This window comes from Mastigoproctus giganteus, chromosome 5 (assembly GCF_048544385.1).
Source record: "Mastigoproctus giganteus isolate SK-2022 chromosome 5, ASM4854438v1, whole genome shotgun sequence".
Taxonomy (NCBI): domain Eukaryota; kingdom Metazoa; phylum Arthropoda; class Arachnida; order Uropygi; family Thelyphonidae; genus Mastigoproctus; species Mastigoproctus giganteus.
The window spans coordinates 174,967,466-174,986,481 of NC_143579.1; the positions used below are offsets into that span (position 1 = coordinate 174,967,466).

General features: G+C 36.4%; 1 protein-coding gene across 1 annotated transcript in view; it reads left to right on the forward strand.

Annotated features, from left to right (window-relative positions):
* The window catches only part of LOC150085861 (uncharacterized), a 273,976-nt gene that overhangs the window by 136,499 nt on the left and 118,461 nt on the right, over nt 1–19,016 (forward strand). Inside the window, exon 5 of the mRNA XM_090374719.1 lies at nt 7,227–7,578. Coding sequence (XP_090230845.1) covers nt 7,227–7,578 — 352 coding nt within the window. The remainder of the gene's footprint in view (nt 1–7,226; nt 7,579–19,016) is intronic.

Sequence of the window (19,016 nt, forward strand, 5' to 3'; positions counted from 1 at the left end):
CTCAATTTTAAATTTACTACTCTTTCTCATATATTTTCTTCAAAATCATAATATATGGGGTATATATAAATCATAATATATGCCTTGTCTTTCCAGTGCCCGAAATATTGCCTTATGCTGTATGGAGTCAAATGCCTTTTCATAATCCACAAATGCCAGGCATAATGGTGTTTTATATTCATTTGCTTTCTCCATTAGCTGTGATAATACATGATAATAATAGTTGAGAATCCTGCCCTAAAGTCAGCTTGCTCTTTTGGTTGATTCTCATCAAGTATTCTTTCTAATCTGTTAGTAATGACCCTTGTGAACAACTTATAGATGTGGGATAACAAGCTAATTGGTCTATAATTTCCAATTTCTGATTTATCCCCTTTCTTATGCAGCAAAACTATGATTGCATTATTCCACTCCTTAGGCATCACACTTTTTCTAATGCATTTTGTGAAGAGTCTTGCCAGTTTTTGTGTCACGTCTCTTCCTCCCAATTTTAACAACTCTACAGTAACTTCACCTTTCCCCGGGGCTTTGTTATTCTTCATTTTCTTCAACACATGTTCTACTTCATCAGGAAGGATATCAGGTATGTTGTATGTGTTACTAATTTGTGATCCATCTTCCCCACTGCTGGCATCATTCTCTCGCTCCTTGTATAACTCTTTATAGTAGTCTTCTGCTATTTATAAGTACACCAACACTATTCTTCAGTTTCAGTATCATTTGTATTACTGCTCATGGCTGCTGATTTAAATTCTTTGTTTTCCCTTAATGCTTGTTCTACTTTTCTTTTGTTAAATTTTCTTATGTCCTCTCTGAGTCTCTTTCTAATGGCTTTGCATAACTCAGTATACTCAATTTTCTCCTTGTCATTGTTTTTCTTGCTCTTTATTTGTCGTGTTCGGTTCGTCATGACAAGTGTTTCTTGACTAATTTTTTCTTCTTTGGATTTCTTTTTACCTATAGGTTTCTTGGGCTTTATCACTTACAGAAAGTTGTAATATTCCTTATCGATATCTTGGTCCTGAGCTGTCTGCAGAAGCTCAAACTTGTTAAGTTCCAGTACATACTGCTTTTTCTCCTCCTCTGTTATCTCAAAGACCTTTGTATTATTTACTTGAGTTTTTTCTTACATCTATATCAAGTGTTTGTTTTGTTTTTTTTTTTTTTTTGTTAGTTTTTGCCACATCGGCTTCTGTGGCCATATTGCACCTCCCAAGGTTTTTGCATTTTCTACTCTGATCCAAGCCTGAGGCGGGATTCAAACCTGCGACCTTTGGGTTGCCAGGGAGGCACTTTACCCACCCGGCCTCCCGGTCGGCTATATCAAGTGTGCATCTTACCATTCTGTGATCACTTTCAACATTTACCTTGTTTAGGACAGTAATATCATTCACGATATATCTTCTGTTAGTGAGGATGAAGTCGATGCCACCAGATGTTCCAAATTTTGGTGGATTAGAGCTGTGTAGGTGTTCCTGGCTATTCTATATTGTCTCAACACCTCCACCTCTGGCTGCGGCCATGATCTCCTTGCTCTTTGGAAAGCTTTCCTTTTACTATTTACCTCTCTGCAGAGGTGCTGCACCTCTGGGGACCACCAGGGAACTGGGGAGTGGAATTTTTCGTTTAAAGGTTGTGGTACAGGCATTTGTAATGACCCTGGTAACAGTTCTCTGGTGTGCTTCTGGATCCAGCAAGTTAGAGTCCCCTGCCGGGAGTTGCATGACAGAGATGTACAGAGCTGCTATGAAGTTCTCCCAGTTAGCATTTTCTATTTTAAATTCTGTTCAATGTGAGTTTGGGATTCAGTCGTTGCTGTTGGATTCTAGACATTTGGAAGGTTATGGCCCAGTGGTCTGAGGTGGTCCAGGCCTCCTGGACACACCAGCCAGAGATGTAGCCAGCCATCTGTCTGCTAGCCAGAGTGATATCAATATTTTGATTCCCAGAGAGTGGATGAGAATGTTGGCAAATTGTGTGGCCTATTTAATATGATAAGCTGTGAATTGATGCCCATTGTGGGTACCACTATGGTCATCAGACCCGACAAACCAAGCAGGAGAGCGGCAGTCTGCATCCGCCCCCACGATAAATTTCTCATTGGGAAAGAGGGCTGCTATGTTTTCCAGATAGTTTATTGATGGTAGAATATGCTCTCCAGGTCTGTTATATATAGAAACATAAAAGGTTTCAAAGGGGCCTATGACATGCAATCACACTGCCCAGGATGTGCAGAGACTTGATATTTTGGTGGTGGTGAGTTCTGGGTTCCTGACTCAAATGCCGCCCAGGGAGTTTCATTATCTGCTTGGATTATTTTGTATGCAAGTGGCTATCCTTGCACCTGCTTGGCATGGGTATAAGGTTCTTGAAGAATCATGATGTCGATATTTTCCTCATTTGCAATTACTTTTAGTTGGTCTGGAACTGCCTTGGCCCATTGTGCATTAAGTTGGATGAATTTGATCTGTTGGCTGTTGAACTGTTTAAGGCATAGGCCCATAATCGATTCTACTTTGTTGTGCTCGCTTTGCACTTAGATAAACTGGACAACTGTTTTCTCTTATTGAGTGATTATGAGGAAGTTTTGAGCTCTTGCGGTTTGCGCAGACAGGCTCGCCGGTTTTGTTGGGCAGTCCTTATACTGATGTCCCTTCTGGGTACAGTGTCCACAGGTTGACTCCGCCTGATTGCAGGTGTGTGTAGTGCGGCCAAATCTGCAGCAGTTGAAACACTTTGGGACAGCCATATGTTCTTTAAAATGATGGCTTCCCCCAGTCTATATATATCCTGTCTTGAGTTTTTATTGTATTCCAAGTTGGGGGGCTAACTCCACCACTCAGTTGACATTATTATCTGACTTCAGACTTTTTATGAAATTTTGGTTTAATAAGCTCTTCTGCAGCCGAGTCAGGGTGAGATTCTTGCAGGTTACAGTAGTATAGTTTCTTGGTGATTTGCATAGGTGTGGAGTCCTTATTGACATCAAATATGATTACTGAGGGGCCTTTTTTCTTTGATTGTTCTGCGGTAAGGCCAAGTGTCAAGATGGCAGGATTTTTTATGATGTCTTCTATTTCTTTTGATGTTTCAGTTTCGAACAGTACCCCAACATTTCGGGTCTTCCTGATCGATTTAATTCTGTTTTAAAGTGCTCCTTCAGTTTATTGATGACTGTATTCTTGACTTCCTCGCTAGACTTAATTTCTTCATTGTCAATAGGTTTTAGAATAACTAAATTTGGGGTTTTTAGTAGTCTTTTTTTTTTTGTTGTTGGGCCAGAGGCCTCGTTACTCGGCTTGTGGTAGCAGTCCTCAGTGCATCTATAAGAACAATGGTGTTGTTGCATTTGGTTTCCTTGTACCTCCATATAAGCCTCTAATTTGGCCGCAGCCTTCTTGCATTCGATGTGCGTATTCAGCAATAAATATTCCATCTTTGACCAGATGGTAATTATCTTTCCTCTCAGGGCTGTAGTCATGTGATTACTGGAGTCAGTCATGAGGTCCTCCAGTTCCCATCGGAAATTTGACCCGTTCTATGGTAGGGTCATCGGGGGAATCTAGTGTTGGATCCAGCGCCGTAGCATTGTCATAAGGTGTATTTGGTCGCTGTTTCTTGCGGTCTCAATGTCTTGCTTCTTGCCACTTTCTGGGTTATAGGTTGTGCCTAATCATGGCTCCTCGACAGACGAGTCCGCAGGAGTGAGAAGGATTAGGTCACTTGTTGCTGCTGCTCTCTGTGTTATTTTTCCCAACACTTGGGATGCTACTTTTGCACTTGCTGCAGACGTAACTAGCTCGAGCTGTGGCACTAATCTTTGGAATCGATCTTCCTGAGCAGCACTTCCCCAGGGTTCTTTTTCAAGGGCTGTTACGAATCAGAAAAATTTTTATATTTTTTCTGCAACAATCGCAAGTTTGTTTGGTTGCATGACCAGACAATAATTATTAAATAGGTGGAACTTGGCAATGAACAGATGTTTAAATAGAACTTCCGTTGTGGCAGAAGGCTTTTGCAAGTTTGTTTTTCTTTTTGTTTTTTTTACATAATTGCTGAAAATTCTATATAGTTTCTAAAGTTCCTTATTTCTAAAGTGTTTGACTGCCAGGCAATAAAATCACTTCTTACTGTATGAGGACGTAGTTTGTCATTCAGTTAAATTTAGCATAGCACGACTTCCCTTCTCCACTGCAGAGAGACAACGTAAACAGACCACCTGCAGGTTGACCTGATTAAGGATAGGTGATGATCTCTAAGATGCTGGGCAGCATGACCTTGTACTGGATAGCATTTTGCTGGCTATTATGTGATGAAGGGCTTGGTTGAATAAAACAAAATATGCAATTCAAGTTTTTAAATTGAAAATAAAATTGTTTACCTGATCATTTAGTAGGAACAACCTGCCTCAGGAACAAGCATGCCAGAAACTGAGTCGCTGGATACCAAAAATTTTGACAAGATGTTGAGATGAACCCTTTAAACTATTCATTGAACAGGAGCATAAAAACATGCGACTGCACAGAGAAAATACTCAGTACACTCTCCCGTTGGTTGAATAGTGGGAGGTCTTATAACTGCGTAGGTAGATTATACGCCAGAAAGCTGAGTTCTACCGATCTATCGGCATCCAATCACAATTCCAGCCGACTTGTCGTCCACTCCTGTCGTATTGACTTCGATTGCACAGTATGTTAGAATTAATATTGATTGAGATCAGTACCATATGATACACGAAAATTGCTTAAATTTTAGCTGGGCGGTGCACTCATTCGATAGGTCTTGGGGAGAACACTGGGCTATAATAGACAGATGATTAAAGCATGCCATTTAAAATGCCTTCGAATGCCTAGATTTACAGGAAACAGAGAGAAAAGGCATGCAAACTAGACGGACTCTTCCAACGCTGCATTGGACAATGTTTGCTGGTGTTCAACACCTGTTGATACCATTAGATGCATTGAAAGCACCAGCGACTTAGCATTTATATTTCCTGAGGAGAAATTGTCCCTGGTCATGGAAATTGTCCCTGGTTGGTTAGCCTTCATCCTTCATTTGTTTGTTTGTTATTATTTAGAGATGATGATGTTTGGCACCGAGAAATTTATTTGTGAGATGGAAAGGAGGAGGCCTGCCTTGTACAACACGGAATTAAAGCATTACCCAAGAGGACTAACAAAGGATTTTAATGAAATTTATTATGTGAGGGAAAGTATTAAATAATTTAGATCTTTTGATTGCCACATACATTCAAACTCCAATTCAAATTTGAATTCAGTAATTCAAATTCGTTGTACATAGTTCCTTATTTTATAGAATTTTAATTATCTACTAAATACTAATATTCATTTTAAAAAATAGATACATTTTACTGTAATTATATTGTAGTATTTTGCCATGAAATGTTGCCGACACCATTGAAATATTAGAAAAAGAATCTATTATTGACACACCTGAAGGCCTCCCTTAAACTCTGTCATTTCCATTCCCTCTTCTGTCTCACAAGTTAATGCGTCTTCAAAAACATATCCATCCCTTCTTCTCATAAAATTATTCAATATGCAACAATTTTTTATTACGTTGATAGCGGAATGGGGATTCGGTAATATGCTAGAGTGAAAAATGTGTAACCTATTGCTCATTATTCCAAATGTGTATTCTACAAGTCGCTTTGCTCTATAGTTAATCTATAATTGAAAATTCTTCACTCACTGCTCAAATTTTTTGATCGGTATAGTAGTATTAAATTTTCAGTCAGTCTAAATGCTTTGTCCCTTACAAAAACAAATGGCATTGCTGCCTCATTTGTAGCAGTAAGAGTTCTGTTTAATGGCAAATTAAGTTTTTTCATTAGCAATCTTCTTCCAAAATTTGAATTTTTAAAAATGTTTGAATCACCATTGCATCCATAAGCACCAATGTCTATTTCAGTGAAACAGTAATTTGTATTGATTTCCACATCACAATATCAAATTTTGCAATTTTTTCAATAATTTACATTAGAAGTTCACCAAATTCTGTATCAAAATTCTATGAAATAAACAAAACTTCTCGGATGAATCCCCCATCATAGTTTTCTCTTTCTACTCACAATCAACTATATAAATAAATGTGCAATACATCCAAATTGAACAACAACATCCAAATTGAAACTGAGACTAGAAAAATTGAGTCGCTGGTGGTATCCAATGAGATGTTAGAAACGCCCCTTCTAGTTTGAAATGATCTGACATTAGAAACTGTACATGTAGTTTGCTTTGCTGTTTTGGAGGTGTTTACAATGCCAGCTGATGCCAGCACTTTAAGTGGCCATCTAGAAAGCATTGAAAGCATTACTACCTAACCTTGAAGATGTAGAAAGCTTATATGTAGATTCAAGGAGGGTTTAGATAAATATTTGGAAGAAGTAGACAAAGTATAAAACTAGAGAAGAGTTGTTTTTTCTTATTTTTATTTTATTATTATTTATTTTTTGATATCACTGGTTGCATAAGCTTTATTTCTTTGCATTGTTCTGCCATTTTAATTCTAATATTAATACCAAACTAAATAGGAATGTAAATAGTTTGCATCAGTTGGTGCCCAACGGGCTAGCCAGGTGGGTAAAGTGCCTGCCTGGCAACCCAAAGGTCGTGGGTTCGAATCCCACCTCGGGCTTGGATCAAAGTACTGCAAAAACCTTGGGAGGTGCATTATGGCCAAAAAAAAAAAAAAGCATCAGTTGGTTTAATGTTATATCTTGTAATAGGTATATCTGTATTGTTTTGTTCATATCAAATCAATATAGGTATATCTGTGTTGTTTTGATAAAGAAATTAACTTTATATGAAAAAATAGATTAAATGAAATTGTACCTTTCTTATGTAAATTGTTGCTTTCAGTGTAGCAAATTTTACTGGCATGTGTGTGCTATTCTTTCTGCAGTATGTTTTGCTAAAATATTAAATACTGCCAGCTTAAAGCACAGTTGCCGCAATATTTCTAGCTCCTTTTTGTTTTTAATTTGCAAAATTTGTTCAGTGTATAAAATTTAAACTATAATAGCCCATTATTTTTCAGCTAGTATATTATAAAAATATTATGTAACATTGTGCACTATTTTTATATCAACTGATGGAAAAAAATTCATTCTAATGAAAAGTAGTTTTATATTTTTAGTTTAAATATTTATGCTGGTGTTTACTTAAAATTGTGTATTTCAGATTATTTTATTTATTTTATTTTAGAGTTGAATCAAATGACTGTGCAACTTCAAGATATGCAAAAGCAGTTTTCTTCCAAAACCATAGAACTACAACAGTCGCAGGACACACTACAAGATTATCAACATATTTTGGAAGAAGTGAATCATCAGAAAAATGTGCTAGAAAAAAAACTAAAAGATACATTAGCCGAGTTTTCAGATACTAAGGAAAATGTAGATTTTTTACAGGCTGAACGCCTAACCTTAGAAGAGGCTCTTCAAGAAACAGAACAAAGCCTAGCAGTAGCAAAGACAGAAATGGAAAAGGATAAAACTGTAATCAAAGAACTTGTAGATCGGTGTCGACGTATTTATATTAAAGTTCAAGATAAAAAGTAAGCTGTTTTTTTTTTATTATTTTTTTTAAGTTGGTACATTAATAATTACATTGTTTAATTCAAGAAAAGTCTTCAGTTAACTTGTCACCAATTGCAGAAAAATTTTAAATTCCTGAAAAATCAGCAAAAAATAATTCAGATTTGTTCATTTTTTTTAATTCCACATATATTGTCAATCTTTTCTGAACACAACTATAAAATAAGCATGTTCTGTATTAAAAACATTTTGAATTTTCAAAAATTCAAAATTCCTTTAGACCAGTTCTTCTCAAAGTGGGCGATATCGCCCCCTGGGGGGGGGGGGTGTTAGGCATGAAAGGAGTGACAGAGGGCCGATAGGCATGAAAGGGGGTGACGGGGGCAGATGGAGCACCATCAATGATTGGCCATTACAAGGGTTTTATGACTTATTTTAAAAATGCTGTACCAAATATTATTACTGTTCATTGTGTCATTCACCATCAGCATTTAGTTGCGAAAAAACTTGGTGATCAACTGCACAATTCTCTACAAACTGTTATTACTGCTATAAACAAAATTAAAGCTCATTTTTTTAATGATCATATATTTCGAAAGCTTTGTGATCAAAACAGTGAAGATTTTGAACGATTGCTACTTCACTCCGAGGTTTGGTGGCTGTCAAAAGGCAACTGTCTCAACAGATTTTATGAACTCTTTGATACTGGTGTCGAGTTTTTTGAAGATAGGAACAATGACCTTAGTAATGATCTCAAGAAAATGAAAACTGATATTGCTTAGCCTGCAGATTTATTTACTAGATTCAACTCAATGAACTTACATTTACAAGGACAAGATGTAACTCTTATTAAGGCGAAAACTCAAATTTCAGCATTTATTTCAAAATTAAAGCTTTTTATGCGCAACGTAGGATGACGTGAATTGTATCAATTTCCAAATCTGTTGGAAATAGAGAAAAAAGAAAAAATAGCTGATGAAACTCTACTAACTTTTTGTAATCATCTAGAAATGTTGCACAGAGATATGCAGGAAAGGTTCGAAAATCTCCTTAATTTGAAAATTCCAGATTGGGTTATAAATCCTTTTTTTAAATAATGACGATGGTGAATGTTTTGTAGAAGAAGAATTGATTGAGTTACAAAATGAAGTTGAACTGAAGCCAAAATTTCAAAATTAATATCAGGAATTTTGGTTACAAAGAAAATCCCTGACCATTATCCTGCATTGTGGGGAATTGTAAAAATATTACTTATTTCTTTTCCAACATCATATCTAGGCGAAACCAGTTTCAGTGCTGTATCTCAATTGCTGACAAAACAAAGAAATTGTCTGGATGTTGTTAAACGTGGCGATTTACGACTTCTACTTACAGATATTAAACCTAATATTGATAAGCTAATAAATCTTCACCAAACTCATCCATCGCATTAAATATTAAAATATAATTAACTATTTCCATTAATATCATGACTTATTTATGTAATTAACTTTAATTTTTATGACTTAATTTAAGTGACTATAACTGACTTTATTTATGTAGTTGTAATTTTTTACGAAGAAGGAATAAAGTGCAATAGTTTTCTTTATAATTCACACACATACATGCAGGGCTGCATTTACGTTTTTGGAGGCAAACAGACAAATATTCATTTCAGTTATTTAGCTTCACTTTTTATTGGTGGGCTAAAAAAAAAGCCCTGGCGAGAGCTTTTGGGGGGGGGGGCGGTGATCCAAAAAAGTTTGAGAAGCACTGCTTTAGACTGTTGGCAAGTGAATGCAAATTTAAGAGCTGAGCACTTCAACTTTAATTAGATGCCAGCCCGTCAGTAATAAGAGTGCTCACTGCCTGAAATGTGAAGCACACATGTCAGTAGTTTGCTTCCAGACCATGCATCAAGAAACCAAAGAGCATTAGCAAATAGAATAAAGTACACAGCGGTAAAGAGAGCATGCATCAATAACCGTAAATGACAAATGTCAATCAAACACAGTCATAATTAGGTTTAACTTAATCATGAATTTTTCCAAACTGTGCAATAATTTACAGACATTTCTGTAGAGAAGTCAAAGAAAACATCTTAAAAAATAGCTATTAGTAGTTTCAGCTGTGTGGACAAAGTAAATGAAGCACAAATTGCTTAAAAATATTGTCAGGGTTGAATTGAGCCCACATAACTGATTCAGGGTTAAAGAAGGATAGTGTTTGGTAACAGTGTGAGATATTTCCAGCCATTTTTGCCATTAGAAAAGAGTATAAAGTGACCTGTACTGTGAGCAGCCAAGAGTCAGAAGGATTTATATATCATACAAAATGCAAAATAATGGGTCAAGCAATTAAACTAAAATAATTAGCAAATGATGTCATAAACACACACACATTCATAAGAATGAGAAATTGGAAAGTAAAGAAAACTGTAGTGAAAAAAATAATAATTATTATAATTGATGAACTCTCATACAAAGTAGCAGAGGCCAACACCATCATCAGTGATGATGATGTTTGATTCTACCACCCTAAGTGATACTACACTTAAGGTGGTAGAAAATGAAAAAGACCCGGGAGTAATTGTGCAGTCAGGTATGAAGTTTTCTGAACAATGCAGACAGGCTGCAAGAGCAGGTCATGGGGTTTTGTCAATGATATACAGGAATTTTGCTATCAGGAAAAAGGAAGTGATTGTCCCTCTGTGTAAAGCAATGGTCAGGCCACACCTTGAGTACTGCGTACAGGTCTGGAGGCCTCATTTTAGGAAGGATGTAGATTTGCTTGAGTGTGTACAGAGAAGGGCAACAAGATTGGTGAGGGGAATGAAGGGATCCTCTTATGAAGAGAGGCTTAAGTTCTGCAAATTGCAGAGGCTGAAGACTAGACACCTGCAAGGTGATCTGATTGAGGTGTATAAGGCCTTGAATGGGTTGAGCATGCTGAATTCTGATGGGATTCTTCCAGTTGTTCAGATTATGAACCTGAGGGGACATAAACTCAAATTGAGGAAAGACAGTTGTAGAATATATGTGCAAAAATTTGCCTTTAGCCAGCGGGTGGTTAATTGCTAGAGAAAACTTCTATCTCTCATTGTGCTTGCTTGCTTTCTTGCATCACATGCCACAATTACTACTATCTCTATAAAAAACATAAATAGAAATAAATAGTAAAAGTGAGTATTAAATAGTAACAGAACAGCAGAAGCTGAAGAGAAAATAATTACAATAAACTTTGTGAAAATATCAGAAGCCCAAAATAGGTAAAATATATAAATGTCAAATTATAAATATAATTAAATAATATAAAACTAAGAGAAGGATGGCTAAGATAAAATAACACAAATTTAGTGGTAAACCATCTAAATGAGAAAAGATGAGAAGCCAAGGACACAGAAATAAAACAAGGGGAAATTAAATTATGTATCCACAGTAGTGTGGAGAGTTGATAAAAAAAATTTTGTTTTTTGCTAGCCAAATTTATATACTGTATTTGTGATTTTAAGGCACTTTTTTGGGGAAAAAGTGCCTTAAAATCACTCTGTATCCTATATGTGGAAGTGAAGCCTCCCTCATTGCCACTGGGGGCGAGCGACCAGGTTGTATTTTACTGTTCAGTTAGAATATTTTTGTTTCTGAAGGATAACGGGACACCCTAGGGTAAGTTTGGACTCGCAGAGTTGTTTGGAATCAGCTCCAAGAAGTTTCGAAAGCCAGGGAACACAGGAAAAGCCTTAGAAGGCGATGGAAGCTTCAAGATTCTTCTCCAGGTTTCTCAATAGTTTTCCAATCCTTTAAAAGGTGGCACGGCCGGCAGGCCAGTTAGTTCTGTGCGGTATTTTGTGATTGAGTGTGTCTACGTGTATGGTAGTGTACTTTGTGTGTGTGAAGTGACTATAATCGCGACAATGAATTGCAATCATTGTGGGTGACTGAAATAAAATAAAGAAAAATGTTAATTGTATACCAGTTTTGGCCTGCTGTGCTAATGGCACAAAACTAACACCATTTTTGATGTTAAAAATGTTTTTACTGGCGTTATTCCAAAAATTTTGTAATGAAAAACAGTCATACAAAAAGCATTACGAAAATTTATTCCAGTTTAATTTATCTTCTACTGGACTAAATTTAATGAAATTTTGCATGGAGCTTCATCTTAGCTCTATACTAGAGGAAAAATTTTCAAACCTGAAAATTGCAGTAATTTTTCCAGGATAGTGGAAAATATGAACATGTGATCAAGGAAATTTTCTCATGTAATAAATGGTGGTCCTGGTGATCTCTTAAGGAAACCATCTCTTCTCATTTGGGACCAGTTCAGAGCCCGAATTGAAGTCATTAAAAAGAGGGTGAGGGAATTGAATACAGAGGTAGTTGTTATTCCTGGTGGACTGACAAGCCAATTGCAGCCTTTGGATGTTTCCATAACAAGCCATTTAAGCAAAATATGAGAGAACAGTGGAACAAATGGATGGGAGAACCCGATCTTGACCATATACCCACAGGAAGAATGAAGAGGCCGGCCCACCACTGCACAGGTGTGTGAATGGGTTAAGGAATCTTGGAGAAATATGTGGTAAAATAATTATAACTTCTTTCAAGAAGACTGGAATTAATAATGCCCTTGATGGCACTGAAGACACTGCGTTATTTGAAGATAGTGATACAACATTAGAGAGGAAGAGTTTTTGGGACTTGAAGGCAATGATTTTTTTGGTTTTCAAAATGACTAAACTTTCTGTTTGCAGAACACTGTTTTTTATTGTTCCTTCACTGTATTTTTGTTCATTTTCAATTCTAGTGGTAGTTTGCTTCATATAAATTATTTTATAACGTAGCTTAAAATTCTTTTATTTCTCTTTTAAATTTCTGTATTGGTAAATTAATAATAATAATTAATGTATTATTATACTGTATTAGTATTTTTCTTGCTGTTCTGATTACATGGTTAGGATGCACTTTTTTCTTCTATACACATTAGAATAAATATTAAATACCTAAATGTACTGAGACTTTTTTTCCATAATTTTCCTTTCTAAAATGGGGGTGTCTTATATGCCCATGCTTCTTATATGCTGTCATATATGGTACTTATAATTTGACCTTTTGTTCAACAATTTCCTGGATTTGTGAAATGCTGTCTTGGGTAGATTTTGAAGCCCATTGTTTCCAGATGATGTTGGCCAAGATAATCTATCCAACTAGTTATTCTGGTATTATTGTTTCTACTATTAATATCCTCTCATTGTGGGTCTGTACATGGTGAGGGAACCCAATGATGCTACTGGTCTTTCAGGTTGATATCACTGGGATCCTAAGCTCCCAGCCTAGATTCCAGGCTAATAAGAATTTGGCATGTTTGGCCTGTGTTACAAATCATGAAAATTCAGAAAGGGGAAATGGCAGTTGAGGGCCCAGCTTAAAACACACTGTTTTGGTCTGTGCTTCAACAAAATGGTTGTCCTGGAATAGCTCACTCAGGATCAATCAGCTAGTGGGTTTACCTGCTAGGGTCTTCTATGTCAATGCTATGCCCCTACCTTCATGATCTGAAAGACAAGATTTAGGTTGAGGAGACTGTGTTGATATGGTGTCTGGGTGGCCCTGGCATTCCACCTCCCAGCTTTGATTGTTTGCTGGTTAGTGGGCTTCTCTTTGGGCTCTGTGGTGATCAGAGGTTTATCCTCTAAGTGTATCCCCTGCTATTTAAGTTTATTATCTATTTAAGTTTAAGATGTGATAAACTTAAATAGAAGGGGTTCAAGAATATTTGCAGATGCTATTGAGGCAGCGTTAGGTGGGTTGGAAAACTGCTAGCCTAGTGGGAGGGACATGCTGACTAATAGATTAATAGCAGAAGTAAGCAGAGATATAACTGATCCTTGCACTACTTCTATTGGAAAATGCAGCACCCTGGAAAGTAAGGTGTCGAGGGATTTCAAGGTCCATTTGAAGGTCATCATGGAACAAGTAAATGTTAGGTTACTAAGAATAAAAACAGCTGCATATACACTAATGCCTAATGCTACTAGCATAAATAAATTTGATGAATTTAAAGTACTGGTTAAGTCATCAAATGTGAACATTTTAGGGTTATTGTAGACATGTTGTTGCTCAAACATAAATGGGCTCGAGTTTCAATATAGGGAGAAAAATGTATACAGAAAGGACAGGAGGGAGGTGGGGACAATTTATATTCTTAGCACTATGAAAAAAAAAAAAAAAAAAAAAGAGTTGCAGTGTGTTGTTATAGGCCTGACAACTGATGAGTATAACAAGCCATTGTACAGACAGAGTGGGCCAGTAAAGCAGATTGTCTTATAATTCGGGATTTTTAATTTTCTAGATATTTGCTGGAATTTGTAGGTTAGTCACTCATACACTTTTTGTCAATCTATTGGATGACTATGTTCTACACCAGCATGTAACAGAGGCAAAGAGAGAAAGTAATATTCTTGATCTGATTATGAGCAACGACTGTCTATCCTATCTGTTCATACTGTACTCCCCAAATTCCAATTCTGCATTCCTTATATCTGTGTGACATCTACAGTCAAACTATGTCTGTGATATCTCAGCAACGTCTGCCTTTGATGCCTTGACCAGCATTCCAAATTCATCAAATTTATTTACTATACTCCTAACATTGGTGTACATTGAAGTATATGTACACCTGTTCTTACCCTTAGTTACTCTAACACAGCCGATGTGTTTACTTGTTTCATGATCCCCACCTGTTCCTGAAATCCCCAGCAACTTGCTTTCTGGGCTGCTGCTCATTCCAGTAGAATAATGCCCTGATCCATGGGCTGAATTAATGCAGTTGTCTTCCTTGGCAGAAACATGACTCTGATCTTGCCATTTATTGATTTCAGGATATCAGCCCAGCCAAAGGATGAGTTATTTTTCAGTGATCCAACAATAAGAACCTTTTCTTCATGTTTGTTGAAAGCAAATGGCATGTTACCGATGGTACAAACTCACTTTCAATTCACAAAGCAAAAATATCGTTCATTATCCAAGCGTTGAAGTTTTTTTTTTTTTTTTTTATATATAAATCACAGATGGAGATTTCATATTTATCTGCTTAAAACACTGGGGACTTCGATGTTTACCAATACACAATGACTTAAGTTTGTGATTTACAGTCTTGTTTGCACACAGTAGCACTGTAATTCCTTTTTGTGACTTGTTGGGGAGAAATATTACAGCACTGTTTCATCACAGTTGTACAACTGTTCATCTGTAAATTCACCATCTTGAATCATGTTATGCAGAAATTCAGGAAATGCTTCTACTGCTGTAATGTCACCAAATGCAGATTTGCCTACAATCTGGGATATCCCACGATGAGCTTCTATCTCCAAAGCCATCCTTCAGAAGCTTTAAATGTGTCATCATCTCCACCAAAGAGCTTATGAAGTTTAAGTGCCTTTGCTTTCAAAATTTTCCCATTTATTGGCACTCCTTAACTATGCTTCTATAGAACCACTTGTATTGGTCCATGTCAGTGTTTTCACAGTCTAGTTTTCTTTCTTTGGAGGCCTACTTCATTTTCTATGGAGGCTACAAATGAAAGCAATTTTTCTTCCTATTTCATCCGACCATGGATTGTTCCTTCCAAAATTCTGTACTCATGAAATATACTGCATTTTATTTCACCACTTTTAACTCGTTTGATAATCTTTATCTTTTTTTCAATTGAGTAATTTTTTCTTTTGATGGTCATTACTTCAGTGCTACCGATTTACTAATTTTGCCGTTGATTTATTTTCTGATTCTCTAGAATTTACAGTGTTTTGAGAAAACTAAGTCAAACCAAACTGTCGTGCTTTTCACAGTGCTGGAGTGAAGCCACGTGATTTCTCCATAAATCACTTGTCAGTTTATGTATATTTTTGTCTAGTTTAGCCCTTAGCAGTTTTTGCTATCCTAAGTGTAACTTCTAGTCGAAGAAAGGATGTTGTGTGTAGTATACAAAAATGTACTCTGTAACTAATAATGTCATCATCATCATCATGAACTTGGTCCGGCTTAGGTCTTTTAAGACCTGTTCCGTTGTAGCTCTTGGAGGTGGTCTTGGTCTTGCCATCATTGTCTTGGTCGACCAACATCTCTCTTGCCTGTAGGTTTGTAGTTAAAGGCTAATTTTGGGATCTGGTCTGGTCTGGGTTTATTCTTTCTATGTGGCTGATCCATTTTTCCTGATACCGTTTTATGTCATTTACTACGTTATCTACTTTTAATTTCTCGCGGATATCTAAATTTCTTTGGTGGTCTAGTCTTGTAAAGTCTAATAATGGTCTTAAAAATCTCATTTGTGCTGCTTCTAGTTTGTGTGCATCTTTCTTATATATGACCCAAGTCTCACAGCTGTAGAAGAGGGCTGGTTTTGAAGTGATGTTGTGCAGTCGTAATTTTGTTTCAGTTGTCATTTGTTTTCCCAAAGTGGCGTTTAATCGTTCCATTCATTTTATTATATTTTTGTACCTTAGTGTGGATGTCTTTCCCATCATTTGATATTAAATTTCCCAAATAGGTGAAGTCAGATATTTGTTCTATTATTTTATCATCAATAACAATTTTGACTCTTTGTATGTTTTTTCCACATAATACCATTGATTTTGGTTTTGAGGTGGAGATTTTCATCTCGTACTTTTTACCTATTTTATTAAGTTCGTTTGCTGCTATCTGTAGTTCATCTTCGGATTTTGCAATTATAACTTGATCATCAGCATATAATATAGTTTGGATTTTATTCCTGTTGTAGGCTTTGGATTGCTTTCCGAAGTTGGGTTGGAATGCTTTTTTCACGTAGAATCTGCCAAAGTTTTTCCCGGTTTACATTATCATATGCTTTTTCATAATCAATAAAGAGCAGGAATGTTGGTAGATTGAATTCTCTTCTTTTCTCCAAAATTTGTTGTAGTGAGAAAATGGCATCTATTGTACTTCTCCCTTTTCTGAACCCATATTGTTCTTCTAAGAATTGTTCACTGTATTTATTAAGTTTATTCTTTAGTATATTAGAATATAGCTTTGCAGCAGTTGACAGCAGTGTTATCCCTCTGTAGTTAGGGTTATTTCTGGAGCCTTTTTTGTGTAAATTGATTACTATTCCTGTTTCCCAATCTTTGGATATCTGTTGCTTATGCCATATGATGTTAAATAATTTTAGTAGTACATTTTTTAGTAAGGTGCCCCCATATTTAAATAGTTCTACATTAAAATTGTCTATGCCTGGCCTTTTTCGGTTTTTTGATTTTTGTAATATTAACTCTAGTTCTTCCATTGTTATCCATGACTGCAATAGACCTTACAATCTATTCTCCATCCATATATGCCAATATGGAGTGGTCAGTTCTAGATAACCCACTAACAGTGATCATCTACCGATCCTTTGCAAGATACAAACATGAGTAAACTTGTCCCCATCGCAGTTCTCAAACTGGAAATTCTGTAGGGCACGTTGGCATGAATACTCTCGTCTAACTCAGTTTGATGATGATATAATACAGTCCCAGCCCATAGATAACATCGCTGATCATATAACCAACCAGATATTACATGCTGCTACTTCTTCAATATCTAAATCTCAACCTAGGAAATTTAAACACAGCAGTATTGGTAGAATCAGGAATGCACATGCTAAACAAGAAAAAATAGAGCTTGGAATTTGTTTCGAAAATTTCCTACATCTGGTAATCTTATTAACTTTAAAAGACTCAAGGCGAAGTTCCGCCAAAAAGATGCCTGGATAAGTTTTACTTCCAATATTAAAAAGGTCATGGACAACAGACTCATCTGGAAGAAAATCCAAGCACTTAATGGTAAATACGTGCAGTACCCATCCTCAATCCTAAACTGGAAAGGACAGGAGTTGTCCGCACCAACAGAAATAGCTAATGCATTAGGCAAAGCATTTGCCAGTATATCAGCAGTGTCCGCACACAACCAAACCCTTCAAAAAATTAAGGCATCTGCAGAAAAACAAAAAATGAATTCCTCTACTAAGGTATCACATCTGTACAATCAGCCATTCACTCTAAAGGAACTTTTGGAGTCTCTCAATAAAACATCCAGTACTGCTGCTGGTTCGGATGGAGTCTGCTGCTATATCATGTTAAAAAAAAACTAAATAACAATGCACTAAGCTCCCTGTTGAAATTCTACAATAGAATATTTTTAGAAAATAGTTACCCATAATCCTGGTGTCACTCAATTGTTCTAGCTTTTCCGAAACCAGGGAAAGATCATACCATCCCGCATAATTACAGGCTGATTTCACTGACTAGCTGTTTAGGAAAAGTCTTAGAAAAAATGGTACACAAGCAGCTAACGTGGTTTCTGGAAACCAACAATCTGCTAAACAGAAATCAGTAGTTTCAGAAGAATCGCTCAACCTTAGATCTGATGATCAAAGCAGAAGCAAACATCTGCAATTCTTTCGTAAGGAGACAGCATCTGGTTGTGGTTAATGTAGAAATTGAGAAAGCTTTTGACACTACGTGGCGATATGGTGTCCTTCGGGACCTTCATTCTTTTGGATTGAAGGGACAGTTACCCCAATTTATACAGAACTTTCTACACCACAGAACATTTCAGGTCAGATATATAAACAGTTTATCCAAACCATTTGAACAAGGTGTACCACAAGGTTACATCCTAAGTGCAACATTATTCACAATAAGAAATACTAATATGATACGAAACATACCAGAAACAGTTGAATCATACATGTTTGCCGATGACCTGATTATTTCTTGTCAGTCACAAACTGTGAATGCCATTGAAAGGCAACTTCAAATATCCATAACCAGAATAGAATCGTGGGCGCAACGGAATGGCTATTCTTTAGCAGAAAATAAATCAACAATGCATTTCTGTAAAATATGCAAACTACATCCATATCCTGAATTATATTTAAAAAATAACCTAATTCCCCTTACCAATTACTTTCGTTTATTGGATTTGTATCTAGATAAACTTAATCCAATAAACAATAAACTTAATCCAAACATGTAGCCTACCTTAGAATGGCCTGTCTAAAGAAATTGAACATCTTAAGAGCTGTCTCCGCTAATTCCTGGGGTGCTGATAGACACTCACTATCACATCTCTATAGAACTTTAATTCGGTCCCGCTTAGATTATGCATCACCTGTGTGTGACTCTGCAAGGAACAGTTCCTTGTTGCGACTAAATACAATTCAGCATAGTGCCGTAAGGATAGCCATGGGAGCCTTCAGAACATCCCCAGTCCACAGCCTATATTGAAGCAAATGAACCCCCATTGCACCTCAGGTGAAAAACCTTACTTTGTAATTATGCTGCAAAAATTAAAAGTATTCCATCTCACCCCAGCTGGGAATACCTGTTTTATCCTCAAAATGTAATGTTATACCACAATAAACCTAAGAAAACCGCCCTGCGGGTCTTTGATTGCAAGAGATCATGAGCAATTGGAACATTAAC